The sequence below is a fragment of the Peromyscus eremicus genome, chromosome 15 (assembly GCF_949786415.1).
Source record: "Peromyscus eremicus chromosome 15, PerEre_H2_v1, whole genome shotgun sequence".
NCBI lineage: Eukaryota > Metazoa > Chordata > Mammalia > Rodentia > Cricetidae > Peromyscus > Peromyscus eremicus.
In genome coordinates, this window is record NC_081431.1 from 86,161,436 (window position 1) to 86,181,785 (window position 20,350).

General features: G+C 41.6%; 1 protein-coding gene across 1 annotated transcript in view; it reads left to right on the plus strand.

Moving 5' to 3' along the window:
• The window catches only part of Phlpp1 (PH domain and leucine rich repeat protein phosphatase 1), a 207,706-nt gene that overhangs the window by 112,181 nt on the left and 75,175 nt on the right, over positions 1-20,350 (plus strand). The window contains exon 4 of the mRNA XM_059280129.1: positions 9,308-9,474. Coding sequence (XP_059136112.1) covers positions 9,308-9,474 — 167 coding nt within the window. The remainder of the gene's footprint in view (positions 1-9,307; positions 9,475-20,350) is intronic.

The following is a 20,350-nucleotide window of genomic DNA, read 5'->3' on the forward strand; positions in this document are numbered from 1 at the left end:
CATAGTATACTAAAGGTGGTTTTCAAGCAGCATGTTGACATGTGTTGCCAGAGGACGCATGAGATCAACCCCTCCACATCTCAGTGTTGAACAGCACACATTGAATAACATGAGATGCCTTCTGCGTTCCTGGTGAAGGGTAAATTAATATCAATGTTGCAGGAACTGTTGTCTGATTATTTGAAAATTAGTGGAAGATTGTTGTGTAAGGAACATAGCATATTTAACCAGACTTTGGCACCTAGTCATATTAGTATATGAGTGTGCATGTGTATGTGTGAGCATGTGTGTGTGTTTTGATAGTGGGTGTTTTTTTTTTTTCTATTTTGCTTGTTTGTTTTTGAGACAGGATCCATCATGTAGATAAGGCTGTCCTCAACTCATAGAAATTACCTATTTCTGCCTCCTAGTCCTGGAATTAAAGGCCTGTGCCTCCACACCTGGCCTTAGTCTGTAGCTGAAGTTTTCTCTGGTCCTGCCCAACCTCATGGACCCCAAAGCCGCTTATAAAATAATCACTTAGAAGCTTATATTAATCAAAACTACTCGGCCATTAGCTCAGGCCTACCACTGACTAGCTCTTACATTTAAACTCAGCCCATTTCTGTTAATCTATATGTTGCCACGCATTCCGTGGCTTTACCTGAGTGCCATTACATGCTTCTCCCTGGACAGATGGCTGGCATCTCCTAACAGCCTTCTTCTTTCCAGAATTCTCCTTGTCTGTTTATTCCGCCTATACTTCCTATCTGGCTACTGGCCAATCAGCGTTTTATTTATCAACCAATCAGAGCAACACATTCACAGCATACAGAGAGATATGCACAGCATTAGTCCCATTAGTTCTGAAGTTGAATCATTTTGTGAGTTTAGACCAACTTAAACATTTATACTTACTCTTTAAATTTATCTTCTATTTTATGCTTGTTTATCTTGAGGTGTCCCATAGTTTTTAGCCTAGAGCATTGCATTCTGATTGTTATGAAGGGCTAGATTCTCTTCATTGGCCCAATTAATAATTTTAGGAAATAAATAATGAAATGATTAGAAAAGAATCTATGAACTGTATATTCAACACATGAACCTTGCATATAGAACCCGGAACTTAAATCTTTTTCTTTTTGGTTTTTAGTTTTCTAATTACTAAACAAGTACTTTATTTGTAATAGTTGAATTGTTTGAGAAAGTTTGTGTATATATACATAAATCAGAAGTTATAGCTGGGTGGTGGTGACTCACTCCTTTAATCTCAACACTCTGGGAGGCAGTTTGTGCCCAGCCTGGTCTACAGTGTGAGTTCCAGGACAACCTTTAAAAAAAAAAAAAAAAAAAAAAGAGGAGGAAGAGAAGAAAAGAAGATGTTGTTGTTAGAGTATGAGGTTTGTTTCGTTGTATATTTAGTTGTTTGTTCCCCCTGTCTAGTCGGTGCTGTCTTTGGGGGAATGTGGCTGTACCTTTCAGAGTGTGCTCAGGTAGTGACATTTTCAGGACATTATTAACTTGTATTTTGCCAGTAAGACAGTAAGGAAGGGACTCTGAGCTTAGATCTTGGTCTCCACCCAAGCAAGGGCCTGCTTTTTATTGCTATTGAGAACACATTGAGGTTTATGTCAGGGACTGGGTGTGGGGCAGTAACTATGTGGTTGATCCTGTTCAGATGCTCGGACTCGTGAAGCATGAGGCAGCAGGTTCACTTGTTGAAGTTAGACTATACAGGGAGCTCACTGGACAGGATGCAGCGGCGGTGGCGGCGGCAGCAGCGCTGCCCCTCACTGCACAGTCGTTTTGTCAGTGGCCGGGAGGCCGTGGCAGGAGCTGGTCTGGTTGGCATGGCATTGTCAGGTCTGTGACGTTTGCTGTGCATGTGCTCTGATTGTGTCCCCACGGGGCTAAGCACTACCTAGTACCAAGTCCTCCAGTGCTGGGTTTATAAAGGGCAAATGATGAATGCAATAGTTCTCTCAGATTAGCCTCCTTCTCATCCATATCCACTTGCTTTCCATGGCAGACAGCTAGGAATGCCTAGCAGGAGCTGGCCAACTGTCTATGTATTCTTTTCCTAGACTGCTATAACCTGGTGCTTGAACAGTTACCTAGATACTTTGTTTCCTCTCCAGACTGTAGGCCCCTCCTCCTAATGTAGGCCCCTCTTCCTAAAGTCACAGTGCCTCCACTCTTTCTGTGTTCTTGCCCCCATAGATCCTCTCTAATTTTTGTCTGTTGTATGTCTGTGTCTCTGGATTTTCCTATTGCCTTCATTAATTTTACAATTGATTGCTTCTAATAATTTAGAATGGAGGATACATTTGCATGCTTTATTTGTCATATATGATCCCAACCATTTAACATTTTTAAAAAGAGGAATATTAAAGCATTAAAATTCTAGGTAGAATTTGCTACTTCTAATAGCTTGACATGCTCTTATTAGGACACAGTAAGACTGTCTCAAAAAACAAAACAGCAACATGCACACAAAACAAAAGAACTGTAACTAATTTTATAGGTTTTTCAATATCTACTGTTAACCAAAATTTATAAGATTATAATTAGCATCAAGAAATTCAGAATTCAATGTCACTGTTCAAAGGTCTGGAGCCAATACATTCTGTACAAAAGAAATGATTATATGTCATGAAGCAGTGGGAATTAGCAGAAACGTGCTAGTGAGAATGAAGTTAATACAAGTGAAGGTATTAGGATGTCTGATAAAGCTTAATAAATTATATTCTGCTCATACCTTTCCAAAGCATTGGTGGATGGGAGTAGATCAGTGGAAGTTAAGAATCATTACCAAACTCTAGTGAATGTCCCTGAGACGGTCCTTTTAGCCAGGGCCATAGCGTCCTAAACCACCAAAGGTTGGGCCAGAGCAGTTAATGACTCATGCCAGTTTACAGCAGTCTTAGTTTATAGGTAGAATTCTTTGTGCTATTTCAGCTGCTTTGGCCAAAGCTTTCAGTTGTTCTGCTTAAATTTGAGCATACTGTGCACATAAAAATGCGAGATGTGACTTCCCTAAAGTACAGAGGGTACCAAACATCACATGAATGTTGCTGTGACCTTTCCTTGCCTAAGGAAGATGATTATCCACCGAACAGCTGTCAGTATGATGAGAGTTAACAGTCCTGTTACAGGAAGGTGGTGATAGTTAGAAAGCATAGCAGATATAGGTTCAGGCTAGGACAGGTATTCTGGGTTAGAAATTAACTCAGCTAGACTCAGCAGAAAGATTTCTTGGACTCAGAGTCCTAAGAGTAGGGAAAGACACAGTTTAAGAGTGTATCAAGCAGAGCAGCATGTTAGAGAATATATGGATGTCTATTGAGTAAAGCAAAATTTTATGATTCTTACTTTTTTAGCCCCATAATGGTTAGGTGAAACATTTGGAGAACTAAATACACTTTTCCTGTTAGATATGTTTACAAGACATTTGAAAAAGATGACAATCCAAATAAGTGGTTAGAATTTATATTTATATTAATATATATTGTAGGGTTTGTTCATTCTGACCCTAATCAGCCTGCTTGCCTCCCTCCCTCCCTCCTCCCCTCCTCCCCTCCCTTTCTTGTGTGTGTGTGTGTGTGTGTGTGTGTGTGTGTGTGTGTGTGTGTGTGTGTGTTTGTGTCTGTGTCTGTGGTAATGTAGAGGCCAGATGTATAGATTCTCTGGAGATAGAGTTACAGGTAGCTGTGAGTTGTCATATATGGGTTCAGGAATTGAACTTGGGTTCCCTGCAGGAACAGCAAAAGCTCTTAACCACTGACCCATCTCTCAGTCCTGGTCTTAATTTTTTTTTTATCAATATAGATTAGAAATAATCTCCTAAACTGTTGTTATCTTGAATTGATTTAAAATTTGGATCTATTCACATATTGAATTTTCTGAGACACATTATTTGTCTAACTACCTAAAGTAATGGGTTATGGACTCAGGATAGTAGTCAATCCTACTGAGTCTTTCTATAGCTTTACAGATGAGAAGGGTGTTGGTCAGGGATGCATTGGGTGATCCACTGCAGTGATGAGGTAGCTGATGGATAGATACAGGAAGTGATTGTGCAAAGCCACATCACTATAAAACAGTTGGGTCACCTTGCACACAATGGTCTTGAGCCCTACCTAGTGTTGTGGCTTGTAGCCTGCTGGTGTAATACATGTACTGTAGATTCTGTCAGTGGGAGCTTTACATTTTAGTTGTGAGATCCTTGAGAAGTCCCCCTTAATAACAAGGATTTTTGGCATTTTCCACATAGGCTAGTTCTTTTACTTTCCATATTTTTATAACTTTTTTACACCTTTTCTGCAGATTTTGTAAGGTTTGATTCCATGTTCCTCGATTATTCACTAGGGAATCACTATCGATCAGTTGAACAAGTGGTTTGGCATTGGAGTGAGCAGAGCTGTGATGTCAGGGAATGAAATGATGGTCCCATTGGACTTCTCCCTTCCTGTGGGGTCTGTTTTCTCCACAGATGGTCTCTTCTGCTTCTCTGGAGGAGCCTGCACAGCCTACTGAGTCTTCTTTAGATCTAAGTTTAAGTTCTTCTAGGGACTGCTTTTCTGTGTTCTAGTCATGCTACCATTTTCTTGGCAGTTAGAGAAATGTTCCTCCTCCCTCCCTGGTTTCCTGGTAATTTCTGAACAGTGGTCCTTGCCCTGACATGGTGGATAAGGTTAATAGTGCAGGCTCCAGTTTACACCCTGGGCCAGTATAGCTGTGGTGTGGAGCTCAGTTTGACCCAGATTAACCTTGAACTTTAAGATAGGGGTTGAGTCTTCACTATATTTTGTTGAAGATTAAACTCAATATTATATCTTGAGCTCTCAGAGGAATAACTGTCATAAGGGCAACACTTCCTTTCTGTAACAATAAGTTACAACTACTGGGAGAGGCTGCTGGATCATAGAGGCTGCTTGCTCTGAAGTGTACCCAGGTGGCTTTCTTATTAATAGTTTGTGTGTGTGTGTGTGTGTGTGTGTGTGTGTGTGTGTGTGTGTGTGTGTGTTAGCAGCTCTGTGGGTGGACCACAGCTTCTTTGGATGTCCAGCTTTTCTTGTTTGGGTATCAGGCAGGCCTTCTGGTAAGAGTGCTTTTCTCTTGGATGAGATGTACCTTGATTGGTCTGGGTTGATGTACTGACTTCTTTTGTTTTGGTTCTAGGATGTGGGTCTGGTCAAAGGAGAAGCTCATGGTAGCCTTTGTGGTCTCATTGGCTGTTCACTGCCCCATGGCTGTTACACATTGGATTCACATTCTTACATTCTTACTGTAGATGTTCCTGTTTCCACTGTGGTTCCCATGAGACCATGCTGTCTGATTTTTATCCTGTTAATGTGCCTACTTCCTCCTGCTTCCAGCAGGAACAGCTTGTAGTCCAAAATGAGGAATGGAGCAAGCACAACTTGACGTTTAATCTTTTTCTCTTTGTCCAAAGGGAGCAGTGTTAGGCTTCTGTTAAAACAGAACGTGTTTCTTTCAAAGCTTCAAGGGAACAGTGTACTAGATAGGCCACAGGCAAACTGGTGAAGGGAGTGGAAGCAATTGTGAGGTGGCCATTGACCCTCCTTTCCACACAACATCCTGAGGGTAAGAGAGGATGCTCCGTGTGCTCACTTCAGTGAACAAGATAAAGCAGGCCTTGCCTTTACAAGCATACAGTGTAGAGACATAGGAACCCAGGAAGCTACATAAGTTTGTTGGTGATCATGTCACACTTTTCAGAACTGTTTGAAGTTTTCTGTTTTGCTTGCATTAAAAGCCAGAGTTCTTACAGTGGTCTAAAATACTCCATAGGATCTGCCCGTGGCCCCACCTCTTTGTGGTCTGAACTCAGTCATTAACTCTCTCTGTTAGCATGTTCTGAGAAACACTCTTGGCTTTTGGCTTCTTCCTGTTGCCTTCTTACTGTCTGCACACCCTTCGCAGGAAGGCTTGTTACCCTGTCTAGGGTCAGTGGTGCTGAGGATCCAACATAGGGCTTTCTGCGTGCTGGGCATGGACTACACCACCAAGGCCCCTCCTTTTTTCTTTTTGATTTTTAAGATAAGACATTGCTAACTTGCTCAAGGTGTCCTTGAACTCGATCTGTATCCTAGACAGACCTATGGCTACTGATCTTCCTGCAACTATGGGCCTTCACCACCAGGCCTGACTATCAATTTTTATCATACTTATTTGTAAGGTAAGTTCAGCAAAGGTCAGGAATCTTCATTTTGCTTGCTTAAATTATATCAAGTAGCACAAATATTCAGTAAAAACGAGTGAATGAAAATTATTTTGGAAAAATTAAAGGATTGTGTTAATTTCTTGTGGCCATTGCAAAATTAACAAAGCTCAGGTGGCAGAGAACAACAGAGAAGTGTTGTCTCACAGTTCTCAGAAGTTCAAACTCAAGGTGTCATAAGCCCTTGCTTACTCCAAAGGCTTTAGGGGGAAAACTGTGTTCTGTATCTTTTAGCCACCTCACTGTAGTTACTTCCATGGTCATGTGACATTGCTTATGTATCTCAGAGCCCCATCACAACTGTCAGTGTGTGTGTGTGTGTTTGTATTTAGGGCCCATTTGGATAGAGCAGGGTAAAGATCCTTATTCACATCTTTGGGGCACATAAGGTAATATCTACTGTTTCTGAATAGAGATAATGTATTTTTGGAGGCCCAGCATTTGCCCATTACAAAGGGTTATGGGTGTAAGTCACCACAGGAAGAATGCGTGCCCACAGGACATAGCACAACACTAAGTAGAAGGAAGCCAGAGGCTGCTCTTTTTCTCACTTCTACCATTTTTTAAAATCATATTTTACTTTTATTTTTCTTCTTCAAATTAAATGCATGTGTTCTCAGACACACAAGGAAGAGTACAAAAGTCGAGATATTGTTTTCTGTGGCTGCTGTCACAGCTCAGTTGTAGAGTCCTTACTTAACATGTGTGAAACCCTGGGTTTACTTCTGTCTGTCTGTCTATGTATCTATCTGGTTTTCATGTACTGGCCTTCCCAGTTGTTAACATGTTGATAGGTGCCTTGTATCTTCTGTTGTCCCTCTTACAAGGAAGTAAACAGTTTAGGTCAACTTACAATCCGCTCTTCCACTTCCCTTTCCTGTGAACAGCCTCCATTACTGGTTGGGAATGTGATCAGTCATTATAGATGGGCTATTATGCAAATGTAGTGTGTGGCGCTGTATGTATGCATATTAAAAATATTTTCAGGACTAGCATTATATGTAGAAGAGTATTGTTTGCTTTCTTAATTTTCCAATTCAATTGAGATTTTGCTGTTGTTCCTTAAGGCAGAACCGCTCTCTGCCTTGGCCTCTGATCTGCCCTGTCAGCAGCTTCTAGATCAGTCTGTTGTTCATCAGTTGGAACACAGCTACTGCTCTGACCTGCTCTGCTTGTCTTCTTCGTCCCCAGAGGATCGGGGTACTTGGCTATTCTTGTTTGTTTGGGTTTTTTTAATCAAAGTTTATGTGTAGATTGTTACAGGGAGAAAAAGAAATAAAAATGGAAAGCACAATATTAAAACCACACATTTCCATTTGAGTTTCAATTTGGATTTTAGTATCACATCCCCTAGGAAGGCTTTCCTGACCCTCAGACTATGTTCTGAGCTTTTGTACATTCTATTATTGTAATGATTATCTTTAATTGCCTTTCTGTTTCATTTCTACATGTTTAGGGCTGAGAATGTCTTGTTTGATTGTTGGACCTCAGGATATACCCTATCTGATTTACACTTATTTTTGAATGGAAGGTTCTACTGACTCAGAACGTCAGCCCCATTTCCTGCTCACAGCTTCTCGTTTGATTCTCACGAGTCGGAATCCTTTGTGGCTCCTGTGCTTTTACATGGCTTTTTACACTTCAGTCTGTTTCCCCTCCACCACCAAACCCCTAAGTCTTGGTTTACATCAAGAACTTGACTCTCTTTGGAATTTTCTTTTTTAATGGTGTAAATTCAAGGAAAGCTGAAATTGCTGAGATGTCAACTCAGACTTCCTAAGATCATTTGTGATGGGTCTACCTGAGTAGACCATCACATCTTTGTACACCAGCACTCTTCTGCTTTCATATTACACTATAATTTGTCTTTAATTTCAGATATGATTGTAGCAGAGTAGTTCATGCATATTTACTTCTGAATAGCTTTTTAATATTAGGGAAATTTGAGTATCAGTGAATATAAAATATGAGTAATTCTACTTTGTAACAATAGCAATAAAAGTAATAGCAGTGTTTGTTAATACTTTTTGTGGGGTATGAAGGTAGAAATAGATGCTATGCTTAGACCTGCTACACAGACATCAAAACTGAGGCTCAGATATATCAATGATTTGTCTGTTCCTCTTAGCTCAACATCTAGGTGGTATCACTTGCAGAGGAATCTGTACACTTTGGGCCCAGAGCCACATTCCCAAGACTGTGTTCGGCTTCTTCTGAGTTAGGAAAAAAGAAACCTGGGTTTGGTAACACAAAAGTACAGCAAGTTGATCACAGATAAAGAGAAAAGTTTTCTTTGCAACGCTATGATGAAGACAGAGGCTGAGTTAGGCAATGACTTAGAACTCTGTCATTACAGCATCTGCCACCACATAGAGCTAAAGTGGGTTGAATCTGTAGGCTTTTATTATAAATTGACGTTGTGCTTCCTGGAGAACTGGGGAGAAGACTTGAGAAATCCAGCTTACCCAGTACATGTTCTATTTCTGTCATGCATGTTGGTTTGTAGCCCTGGGATTCTGACCTTGGTAGGCGTCATTTAACCAGGAAGGCATTGAAGATATAGGTAATCATTTAGATATAATTATTTTAGATATAAATATTTGTTTTGTGCAAAGCATATACATGAGGCAAAGCACAGTGCATTTGTAATTGTCTTACTGGACTTTGTGGAGTAACAACTGCAGGCTTTTGTGGCCAGCAGGTAATGGGATCTGATTATTCTTCCTGTCTAGCCCCTGATGTATATTTCCTCCAAACTCCTGTGTTAGTTTGTTCAGAATCCTATTACTTGATGTTTTCAGGAGTAAAACAAACCACTTGTGCCAACAACTAGTGACATTACTAAACCCACTGTGCTCTTTGGAGCCACTCCTGTGTAAGCGTGCTCCAGTGTTTGTTTGTTTGTTTGTTTACAGGAGCAGTCTCTAGTCTGTGCTGACTGTATATTTACTTCATCTGTTTGTATTTGGACAAGAAGTGCTGCTTTCATGGTGTTCCTGGGTTCCCAAACGGGAACTTCTGAATTCTATCTATAGACAGTAGCCACAGGAAAAAATGAATTAAATTTATTATTTTTCTCTCTAGGTTGCATCCCAACGCATAAGCTCAGTAGACCTCTCGTGTTGTAGCCTTGAACATCTGCCTGCCAATCTCTTCTACAGCCAAGACCTTACTCATCTCAATTTAAAACAAAACTTCCTAAGGCAAAACCCCACCCTCTCAGCTGCCAGAGGACTTGGTGAACTGCAAAGGTGAGCGAGCCTGCAGAAGTGCTGGATGCCTTTGGAAGGGCTGGGGGAACCAACCTAGCTGGGAACTGTCTCCTAACTATTCTGACAGGTATATTTTCCCCTCAGAAGGCAAGAGAACATGACTTTGTTTTATAGTTGAGGACAGTATCAGTTATCACTCTGAAATGTTCCCTAAGGTTTCCTGCCTTTAAAATTATAAATTGTAGTTATTCATTGGGTAGATTTACATAAGAGCAGTTCTTTTTAAACAAGCTTCATTCCCTGGAATATCTGTAAATAGACTGTGAAAAGTTTAGTGTGCTTCTTCTAAATTGAAGAGTCTGTTAAGAATCCATTTAAGAACCAAGGTTTAAATCCAGGACACTGTGACACTTGGATATCAGTATGTTGGATCTGAGTTGTGTGTCAGCAGGAGAATCTACCCCATTATGACTAGATGGATCTCTAAAGCAGATCTGAGAGTTTGCCATATTCCTTTCTATCTCCTTTTGGTGTAATGACTAATCTTGATTCTGTGGGAAATGAAGTCCCTCGTTAGTGCGCATGTAGAGACTGTACTGGAAGAGGTTGGAGCTGTGTTGAAGGAGCAGTGGGGTTCATATCTTTTTAAGTGACTGATATGGTTAGAGAGAAAGCTATACTAATCATTCATTGTGGTTATATATTTATAGTTTTTAATACCCAGAAAGAAAAATCCAAGCAATTTTATTGTAAAATTAGTACATGTAATTGAAAATAAGGTGGTATTTTTTTAAAAATTAACATTTTAAAGTTAGCACACAGATAGGCTTCATTGGGCCCTTCCATGCATTTGTGTCATTGTACTTTGTTTTAATTTTCCCTCCTCTGTGTCTCATCATACCTCCCTTGCTCAACCCCTGGGAGAGTGTTTTAATTGTTCTTTCAAAAAGTTGTGAATATTCTTTGATACCATACCTAAATTTGTCTTAGGATAGAAAGGGGCATTAGAATTCATCTTAACTAAGCCCATTTGAGGGATGCGGTCTATGGGATGGATATCAAAGCAAATTCAGGTTAGTAATGATCTGAAGAGGAAGTTAGGTGCTGGGATTAGAGAATTTCTTGAAGGAATTTTTACCTATATATGTAATGATTACTTCTTTAAGAAGAAAAAATATAGAGGTAAATATGGCAAAAAAAATGTTAACATTTGACAAATGGAATTGCAAGTACCTGGATAACATTATTTTCCCTCTTCTTTTACTTAAGTGTTCCATAGTAATCCAGCATTAAAGCCTTCATAATATGGGTTTCTTGTTACTTACAAGAACATTCACAAAAGAGACAACATCTGTGAACTGAGTGGATATCCAGATGGCCCTCAGTTCAGTGGGATCCAGGTCCTACCTTGCCTGTTCTTTCAGAGACACCTGGTTGCCACCCCTCCCAAGGAACTGCAGTTCTGTGACTACATTCTGGTGCTGGCTTACTAGGCAGGCGCCTCTCTTTTTCATTTGTGTTCTTTTCTTCTTCTCTAGCTCATGTAGGCTTCCTGACAGAACTTAGCGTTCTTCCGAACACCTATTACTTGGAGGCTACTCCCCTTGTGGAGTCAGTGTAGAGATTTTGCTCCTTTTGCCTGTTACATAGCAAAAACATTGAGCACGTCTTTTCCCCAGGGCGTGTCAGTTTTACTTGAGAGGAATCCTTTGGCTTCTGTCTGAGTAATACATGCCAAGATCGAGAGAACTGACTGGGGAAGAGAACCAGAATCTCGCAGTTAAACATGTGGATTTTTGTCTTGTCCTCTTGTTTGCGAAACAGTGTGTTTTGCTGTGCCTGATATCTTTGAACCGGTAATTCTCTGGTTTACTTTCTTCAGCAATAAACTTCCCAGCTGGAATTGGGGAGAGAATCTGGTATTTAATGTCTTATTATATAATCTTTTGACACTTTTTTTTATAGATGTGTAACAAAAATACAGGACAAGCCTAGACAGGCGTGTGCATCCTGGTGGGTTCCTACCAGATACACACATCCATGTAACTACTGCCCATATTGAGTAATAGATTGTTATCAGCATACAGCAACCTTCTGTATGCCCCCTTGTTAACAATGATGATCTCTGTCCTGGCCTCTAACACTGACTCAGTCTTACTTGTTTATATACTTGATATAAATGGATCATACAGTGAGTGCATATATCAAGTTTCTTTCATATATTACTCTTTGTAAAAAGCAAAGCATAGTATTTCTCTCAGCAGTCTAGACTGGCCAACTCAAATGACCTGATTTATGGTGTAAGGTTATCTTATTTTACACTATAAAAATGCTGTTTTGTTCTCTGTTGCTTTAAGACTGAACAGGTATGACTAAGAGGTCAGAGATGCTGGGCTACCATTATGTTGCCCTTGAGAAAACAAACAGACGAGCTTCAAACTAAATCCTCCTTAAACATCTTACTATGCAGTACTCATGTGACATCCATTATTCAAATTTTTTTCAAAGTAATAAATAATAATGCACGTTACACACTCCATCTTCTACTACTGTTAGCACTCCCTCTTCTCTACAACTCCTTTCTTACATTCATGTCTCCCTACAACTTCCTTTCTTACATTCATGTCTTTTTATTTTGTTTGTGAGTTATTGAATTTACCCAGGGTTATCTTGTGTCTATAGATTTGGAACTGTCCATTGGAGCTTGGTGGGCTCCCTTGGGGGTACACAACTGAAGAGAATAATTGCTCCTCTTGCAGAATCCGTCTCTCGAAGTCTCAGGTGGGATGGCATAAACGTCCTGCTTAGACTGAGCATTTAACCACCACTCAGTCTCTGCACCTAGAGCCCCTGTGAGTCTTCTGCACGCTCACTCAGTGATGTACTTTTTTTTTTTTTTTTTTTTTTGGTTTTTCGAGACAGGGTCTCTCTGTGTATAGCTTTGCGCCTTTCCTGGAACTCATTTGGTAGCCCAAGCCGGCCTCGAACTCACAAAGATCCACCTGGCTCTGCCTCCCGAGTGCTGGGATTAAAGGCGGGCACCACCACTGCCCGGCAGTAATGTACATTTTTAATGCTGTTTTGAGATGCCATAAATTCAGTTTCCCAATTTTTATTTGTGTATATATAAGAAATTTATAATAATAATAAGTGTCTAGTGCATATTTCACTTGGGAACATGTTTGAGAGGTAACAAAGAATAATTTATTTTTATATTTTAACTAAACCTTAAGGAATTAAATTTTAGGCTAGTATTAAGACAAATTCTGATACCAGTATTTTAGGAGGAAATTTTATGTACAGTAAAACAGATAAGAGTTCTTTTTAAAGTAGAGTGTATCTTAAATTTTCATCTAAATGTAAATACTCACTTTAACCAAATGATCAATTTTCAAAGAACATTTAATTGGTATTTGTACCAGCATTCTAAGTTTGGGAAGTGACACAGGTCAGCACTTTCAGAGGGAACACCCTGTTCTGGGGTCTCCCACTGAAAACACTGCCTTGGGTCTCCCACTGAAAACCCTGTTCTGGGGTCTCCCACTGAAAACACTGCTCTCGGGTCTCCCACTGAAAACCCTGTTCTGGGGTCTCCCACTGAAAACACTGCCTTGGGTCTCCCACTGAAAACCCTGTTCTGGGGTCTCCCACTGAAAACACTGCCTTGGGTCTCCCACTGAAAACACTGTTCTGGGGTCTCCCACTGAAAACACTGCCTTGGGTCTCCCACTGAAAACACTGTTCTGGGGTCTCCCACTGAAAACACTGTCTTGGGTCTCCCACTGAAAACCCTGTTCTGGGGTCTCCCACTGAAAACACTGTTCTGGGGTCTCCCACTGAAAACACTGTTCTGGGGTCTCCCACTGAAAACACTGTTCTGGGGTCTCCCACTGAAAACCCTGTTCTGGGGTCTCCCACTGAAAACACTGTTCTGGGGTCTCCCACTGAAAACACTGCTCTCGGGTCCACCACTGCTTATTTTTCCTTTATTGACACCTGAACTTTTCAACTTCATATTCAGCATTTAGAGAGGATAGTGTCAGTAATTTTTGATGGTTTTAATACTTTCTTTTCCTCATTCTATGCCACTAATAACTATCCTGTATTATTTACATCTTCCTTTTTTATTAGTAGGTAGTACTTCACATAGTCAACTACATCTCCATTTAGATGAACCAAATAGTCTTAATATAAGCTGTTGCTGTTTGCAATAGATAATTATTTTTAATTAATATTTTTGTAGAGTCAATCAAGAGGACATTTTTTGCTGGTTTTTATTCAAGGACTCAAGTTTTCTCCTTATATTTTCATTCTACTGGTTCTAATGTGGTAGCTAATTATATGAGCTTACTTGTACTTGGATATATTGATGTTCAGCTATTTTACCAAACTCACAGCTTTTTATGTTTTTAATAATTTTTAAATTTGACATTTATTGAAATTTCATGGGTAGGGTCACTGAAGGATCTAGAGTTTGAGTAAAAGGAAGTCAGAACTTTTTGTGTGTCTTACAAGGGTCTCTACCTGGTACCAAGAGAAAAGCATTCATATTGTTACATACACACGAGAGTCTCGACACAGAAGTGAAGACCTGGAGAAGAGCAAACCTCGCACTTATATACTAGATTGAGCAAAGTTGTGAAAGAGTAAGAGCAGGCCCAGAAAAGACAGCCATTACTTTAACAAGGTCTGTTTGTAGAGATTCCCATCTCAGTGCTAAGGACGACTCCTCCTTCCTGGTCTGTGGAGGACATCCTTTATGAGCATGTCTCTCATAGCTCTTGCTTTCAGGAGAATTGAGGGGAACAGAGGGCATCTTTATTGACTACTGTTTTTCTTTAGTTCAAAACAATCCTTAGGACACAGAGGCAGGTTTAGGGTTGCTATCTTCTGTCATCCTTCTTAATGGGATGGCAGACTGAGTTCTTTATCATAGTACCCACAGCCTTTGGAAAGCACAGTGTGGAAAGTGTGCTCAGACCGTAACAACTTGTTTGAAGCCATTAGTGTTCAGCTGTTATCAAAAGATTTAAATTTATTCAAGTCATTTTGTTAATTTTGTAGCACTTAATATCACTAGAAATTTGTATAAGTGACTTGAAAATCACATATGAATTTTTTTTTTTTTTTTTTTTTTTTTTTGGTTTTTCGAGACAGGGTTTCTCTGTGTAGCTTTGCGCCTTTCCTGGAACTCGCTTTGGAGACCAGGCTGGCCTCGAACTCACAGAGATCCGCCTGGCTCTGCCTCCCGAGTGCTGGGATTAAAGGTGTGCGCCACCACCGCCCGGCCACATATGAATTATTAATTAATCGTTTTTTGCTGTAACACTGGAAAATGCACACTCAAAAAAACAAGTATACCTTTAGATATTTACACATTTCTTTCAGTAGTGATTTGTTGTTATTGTTGTTTGTTGCTGTTGTTCAAGTGTGGTAATTTATTCCCTGACAGCTTCACAGAATTTTATGCAATAGTTTATAAAAGTTGGTTAAAAAAAAAAGCATGGAAATAGTAGTATAACCTTAACTTTTACACATTTGATTTTTGTCTTAGATACTTATAGTATAATTCTCTCTCATAAGGAAACAATTGTTCTGTTTATCCACTTTGCCCAGGTTTGAATTCCTAAAAGGTAGAAATCAGGTTACTGTTGGTTAAACGGCGCACTCCTGGTGGCTGGCCATGCCGGTGGAGGAGAGTGCTGATTGAAAGAATCACAGCCATGGTTACCTTTTTAGAGCTTTATTGGGAGAAGAGGGGGGAGGGAGGGAGAGAGAGAGAGAGAGGGAGGGAGGGAGGGAGGGAGAGAGGGAAGCTGATGGGAGGAAGGAGCGGAAAGGAGAGAGATAGAGGGCGCACAGAGGGCCCACCTGCTTTTTAGGCTGGGACGCCGTCGAAGGCTGATGACGTAATTAAGGACTGAATCCTTACATCCCAGACTTTCACTTATTATTAAAAAAAAAAAAAAGAAAAAAAAAAGAAAAAACAGGTAGATGGGACTAGGGGCGTCATTCGTCACAAAAACTGCTTCCAGCTGACTTTTGGACATCGGTTGGCTCTGGGGGGAATGGAGAAGGGGAGTTTTCCAAGGTAGACAGGCGTTGTGGGATACTGTCTGTCATCCATTTGCTCTGGAGACATGTATCCCTTTTGACTGTGGCTGGAAACTTTTTGTTTGACAAGATGCTGGTGACACAGAAAAAACTTAGAGAGATAGAAGAATCATTATTATTTTATGTTGACATTTATCTGAGGTAGATCCAGCCTGTCCCTATGGATTTTGAAACATGTTAAGCTTTATCAGAGACAGATTATTTTAAAGCACCTGTTTCCTTTACTAGTTCAGCATCTAGGAGACAGGTAATTAATTGTTAAAAGCATCTCATAGTAATAGATGTTTATATTAAAGTCTTTTTGTAGCACCCAGACGCCTTTGGGTCTGGGGGTGTAAATACCTTTTAGCTGTTACAGTTTCTTATTTGATGATCTCTGGACTCTGGTTCTGTGGTAGTCCTGTACCATTAGCTGAACAGTGAGTTAGAACAGGGAACTGGGAAGAGAAAAGCTTGTGGTACATGAGAATTTATTTTCTTGGAATTAGGGAAAAGGCAGAGATCAGGGCCCTGTCTATATGCACGTGAGAAACACAGGCAGTGGATCTGGAGTGAAGCAATGAGCTCTTATTTTAGGAGGAAATCTTTTTTCATTAAGTAACTCTGAAAGTGTAATTAAATTAGGTGAGGTGGTAAAGCTGTCCTCTGTACCCAACAATAAAGGAGACGTGATATCCCAAAACTCCCAGGACTGAGTCAGTGGCTCTGGTGTCCAGAAGGAAAGAATTGGATCGCTTCCCTGCCGCGTTCTGGGTTCCCTGCCATGTCTGTAGCCAAGCCTAGGTCTGCTGGAGGTCTTAGCTTGATGTACCAATGCATCTTGGTGCCTGGGGGCAGTCAGCTGACTCTGTCTTTCTAGGCGGCACTTTTAACAAGGCTGTCGATGGCCTGGCAGGGCATTTGCTAGCCCGTGGCCTTTTCCTCACTTAAAACAGGGACCCAACAGCCTTTGGGAGTGAGCGAGTGCCAGCCCTTGGCAATTTTGTTTTCAGGCTTTTATCCCTTCCCTGGCACACTTTAAATGCCACAGATGACTCTTTTGCCTGTGGGGTCAGGAGCCTTGCTCTCGAGATGCTTAAGTTTTAGTCGGGGAGGTCTGGGGAACAAGAGATGGATTTTACTCCATGTCCTGAATTTTTTTTTTTTTTCTTGATGATTGATGGCTTAAGGACAGCTTTTGGAAGATCTGCCAGTAGGCAGGGTATAAACCGATCCTTTTGGAAGACTTATCTGAGGCTAGAAGCTGATTTTTTACTTAAGAGCCCTCCTGACTTCTGTGAACTTATTTGTATGGATCTTAGCCGCTTCCAGACTCTTCTGTGCTTCTAAGACAGTTTGAGAATGAGTGGGTTGAGTTAAGGTGAGTTAGAGCAAGTCGTAGAAACCGCCCAAGCCCACCCATTTGAGCCTGCCCACTGCTGGCAGAAGTCAGACAGAAAAGGTTGTACGTGGCAGACATAGAAGTGGGGAGGGAGAAGGGTTTAGAACTTTAGCAGAAAGCTTGGAGATAAAGTAACTCTTATTTGCCCGTTCGCTGGCAGAAGTTCCCGCAACTCTGTTATGCGGCCAGGTTTATGCTGTTATGAGGCCAGGTTTACTGGTGCCCGCCCCTATCCGCCAATGTATCTGCCCCTTTGACTCATGGCTGTAGCCGAGAGAAAAATAAAAAATTAAATAACAAACCGGGATCAGACTACAATCTTGGGCGTCCCCAAAGAGTGGAGAGAGATCCGTGAATCAGCTCAGGTCACGAGTCCTCTTTGTCAAGGGATCGTGAGGGCTCGGCTGCACTGCAGTTGGTCCACCCAGTAGACCCGAGACAGCATTGACCTCCTCGTCAGGAGTGAAAATGTGCCTGCCGTTGCCAGTACAGCCCGAGGACAACCCCCGGGGTGTCCGTCGCAAAGAAAATAGCTCAGACTACAGCCGCAAGAACAGCGGACTTAACTGTGATGAAGAATCATGGCAGTAGCGGTGTGGGGGTCCAGCGGAGGCGTCGAGGGATGCACATGCGCTCACTGTCCGCGGTCTCGCTGGATGGGGGAAGAGGCGGCAGCGGTTACAGCAGGTCCTCGGTGCTCGGTAGTGTATCCGAGTCTGAACAGCACCAATGTAGGTTAAATGGCTGCCGCAGGCAGAGGAGCGTGCTGATTGAAAGAATCACAGCCATGGTTACCTTTTTAGAGCTTTATTGGGAGAGAGGAGGGGGAGGGGGGCAACGGGAGGAAGGAGTGGAAAGGAGAAAGGGCGCACAGAGGGCCCCCCGCTTTAGGCTGAGACGCCGTCGAAGGCTGATGACATAATTAAGGACCAAATCCTTACAGTTACCCCAGAAATGATGACCATTGTTAGGTACCACCAAGTCCACTGTGAGTGAGCACGTGAGAGAACGGTGGGGACTGCCGTTGGTCGTCCACTTCGGTGCCTGTCGTACTCTGCTTCTGTGTAACAGGCCTTTGTGGCAACCTGTAGAAGAAAGGGAAACTGGTAATTTGCCATTTCTCTTTGGTTGAAGGTTTGATGGGGGAAAAAAAAATGGGTGCAATGAGACCACTCAGGAAACATCACACAGAGACTTGAATCAAAGAATTGGTAATAGGAAAAAGAGAAAATAAGTTTTAAATGGGCAGTGTGATAATGTTTTTTTTTTCTAAAGCAAAAAACAAAAACCAACCCCCCAAATCAAAGCAAAATGCACCACCAGTCTTTAAAATACTTGACATTCTCTTCTACTCCCTATTGGAATATGCGCCCTGTTGCCGTCACCACCTCCCAAGCCCAGGGCTGACTTCTGTTGCATTTGCCTTTCAAAGCATATTTCCAAAGACATCTTGGAGAGTCTGTTATTTCCAGTTCTGTGTGCTTGTTTCCTCCTTTGGTTTGTAGGCATTCTTTACACTTACTCTCCTGTTACATGCACCTCTTACAGGGAGCATTAGAAGTTTTCTAAATTTACATCTATGTAAGTTTCTTGACCATAGGGATGAAGTATCTCTGCTCTTTTTATTCCCTGATGATAGACCCACCACACACCCCCACGGTTGTGCATGTCCAGATGACCTAGACACTTCCGCCTAGCCAGTTCCGGGTCAAAATAGCCATTTCCAGGCCAAGGCGTCTTGCGTGACCAGGACCCTGTGGTTTTGTATGGTTGCATAAGAGCGCGCAATGCAACCATGTGATCTGCGCATGCGTGGAGTAACCACATCGACCTGTGTACGCATGCACCACCCAGCCTTTATAAGCTGGCGCCATAGTCCTGGCTTTCTCCTTCTTTTTCTCCACACACGTGTCTCTCCACAGGCCTGAGCACTTGTCTGTCTCTTTCATCTCAGTAAAACTCTTGTTAGTGGATTCTGTCGTGTTTCGTGACATTTCCTCGCAGGGTAAGAGCGCCGCTAAATAACACCCGATTCCCCTTCATATTTAGCCTAGGGATGAACGGAGGAGGAGCAAACAGATACAGAGATTCAGTTGTTGGTTTCCTAGCACCAAGGACAATAGAAGGTTTCCAAGATGCCTTGAGCAGTGGAATTCATATATTATAGCACTGTTTGAGGGGACAGTGGACCTTTAAGATTCCTTTTGATTGATCACAACATAAAGTGGTACCTAAAGATCAATTTTAGTGAACCTTAGGTATTTATGTTAGAATTGATGTGGTATAAATAAGTCTGGTATCACCTAAAACAAGGTAAAAATTGCTTCCCATGGAGTGAAGTAAAGACCTGGGGAACTTAGAAGGGAGAAATGAATTTCGTTCCAAGTAGATGTGAACAGGAGAGTGAGTGGGGAAAGTGGTGGGAGGCAATGAAGTTGTATGTGCAAGCGTGTGTGACATGACAGAGTGAACCCTGTGGAGGAATGAGGAGGAACTGCTAACTCTGCTTGCAGTTCAAGTTCCTTTCTTTAACAAGTCTCCAGTTTCTACATTTTTGGTGCCCATGGAATGGGAAACAAATGACCCTATTTCCTGTTTTGGGGGGACTTTTAACATTCCAGCGGTAGGAAGTTATTAAATTATTTATCCTTACCACATAACATTTTCAGGCTTTGTTTAAGAAATTATCTTCTCAGTAGTTTCTGGAAAGTCATTTCAGCAGGGATAGTGCTCATAGCAAACTGGAACAAGAAGTGGCATGCTAGTGTTCTGCTGCTCACCTACCAGATTGAAGTGGAGTACTCAGGACAGTCTGGCCTCATTGGACATACTCTTCTATGTGAAGAAAGGTTGTAAAGGTTGGAGGTGATCACTAAAGAGAGGGGTCATCCTTGTAAAGGAATAAGGCAGCCAGTGCCACGTGCTGCTGGAGAAATGGAGATTCCCAGCACTGGGGTTGAACCTTGCCAGATGATTGAGGAACTCCATAGAATGTATGGAATGCCCCCTTTCCAGTTTGCTATTACCCACACTGCAAGTTCTTACACAGCTGGGCTTTGCAGATGGAGTTTGGATCCTCGTGGGACACTTTTCATTTCATAGGCTGCCTGTTTTCCTGCCTGAGCTCTGGATCAAAGGAAAGCCTTGAGATGGCGTAGGGCTCTGGGTTGTGCGAGCTCCGTCTTCCTTCCGCTTTCTCTGCCTCCTCAGCTCTGGCAGTCATGGCCCTGTTTTCTCTTTTTCTCAGACAGCACTTTCTAAAAAGTAACTCAAAAGAAAACAAAAGATTTCTATCACCCAGGCTCTGTTAACTTTGTCAAACTTTTGGCTTTCTGGGGTCTTCTAAGATGCTCTTTAACTTTTATCCCACTTACAGATAAATGTGTGGGAAGTATAATGACTTTCAAAGCCTTTGGTAGA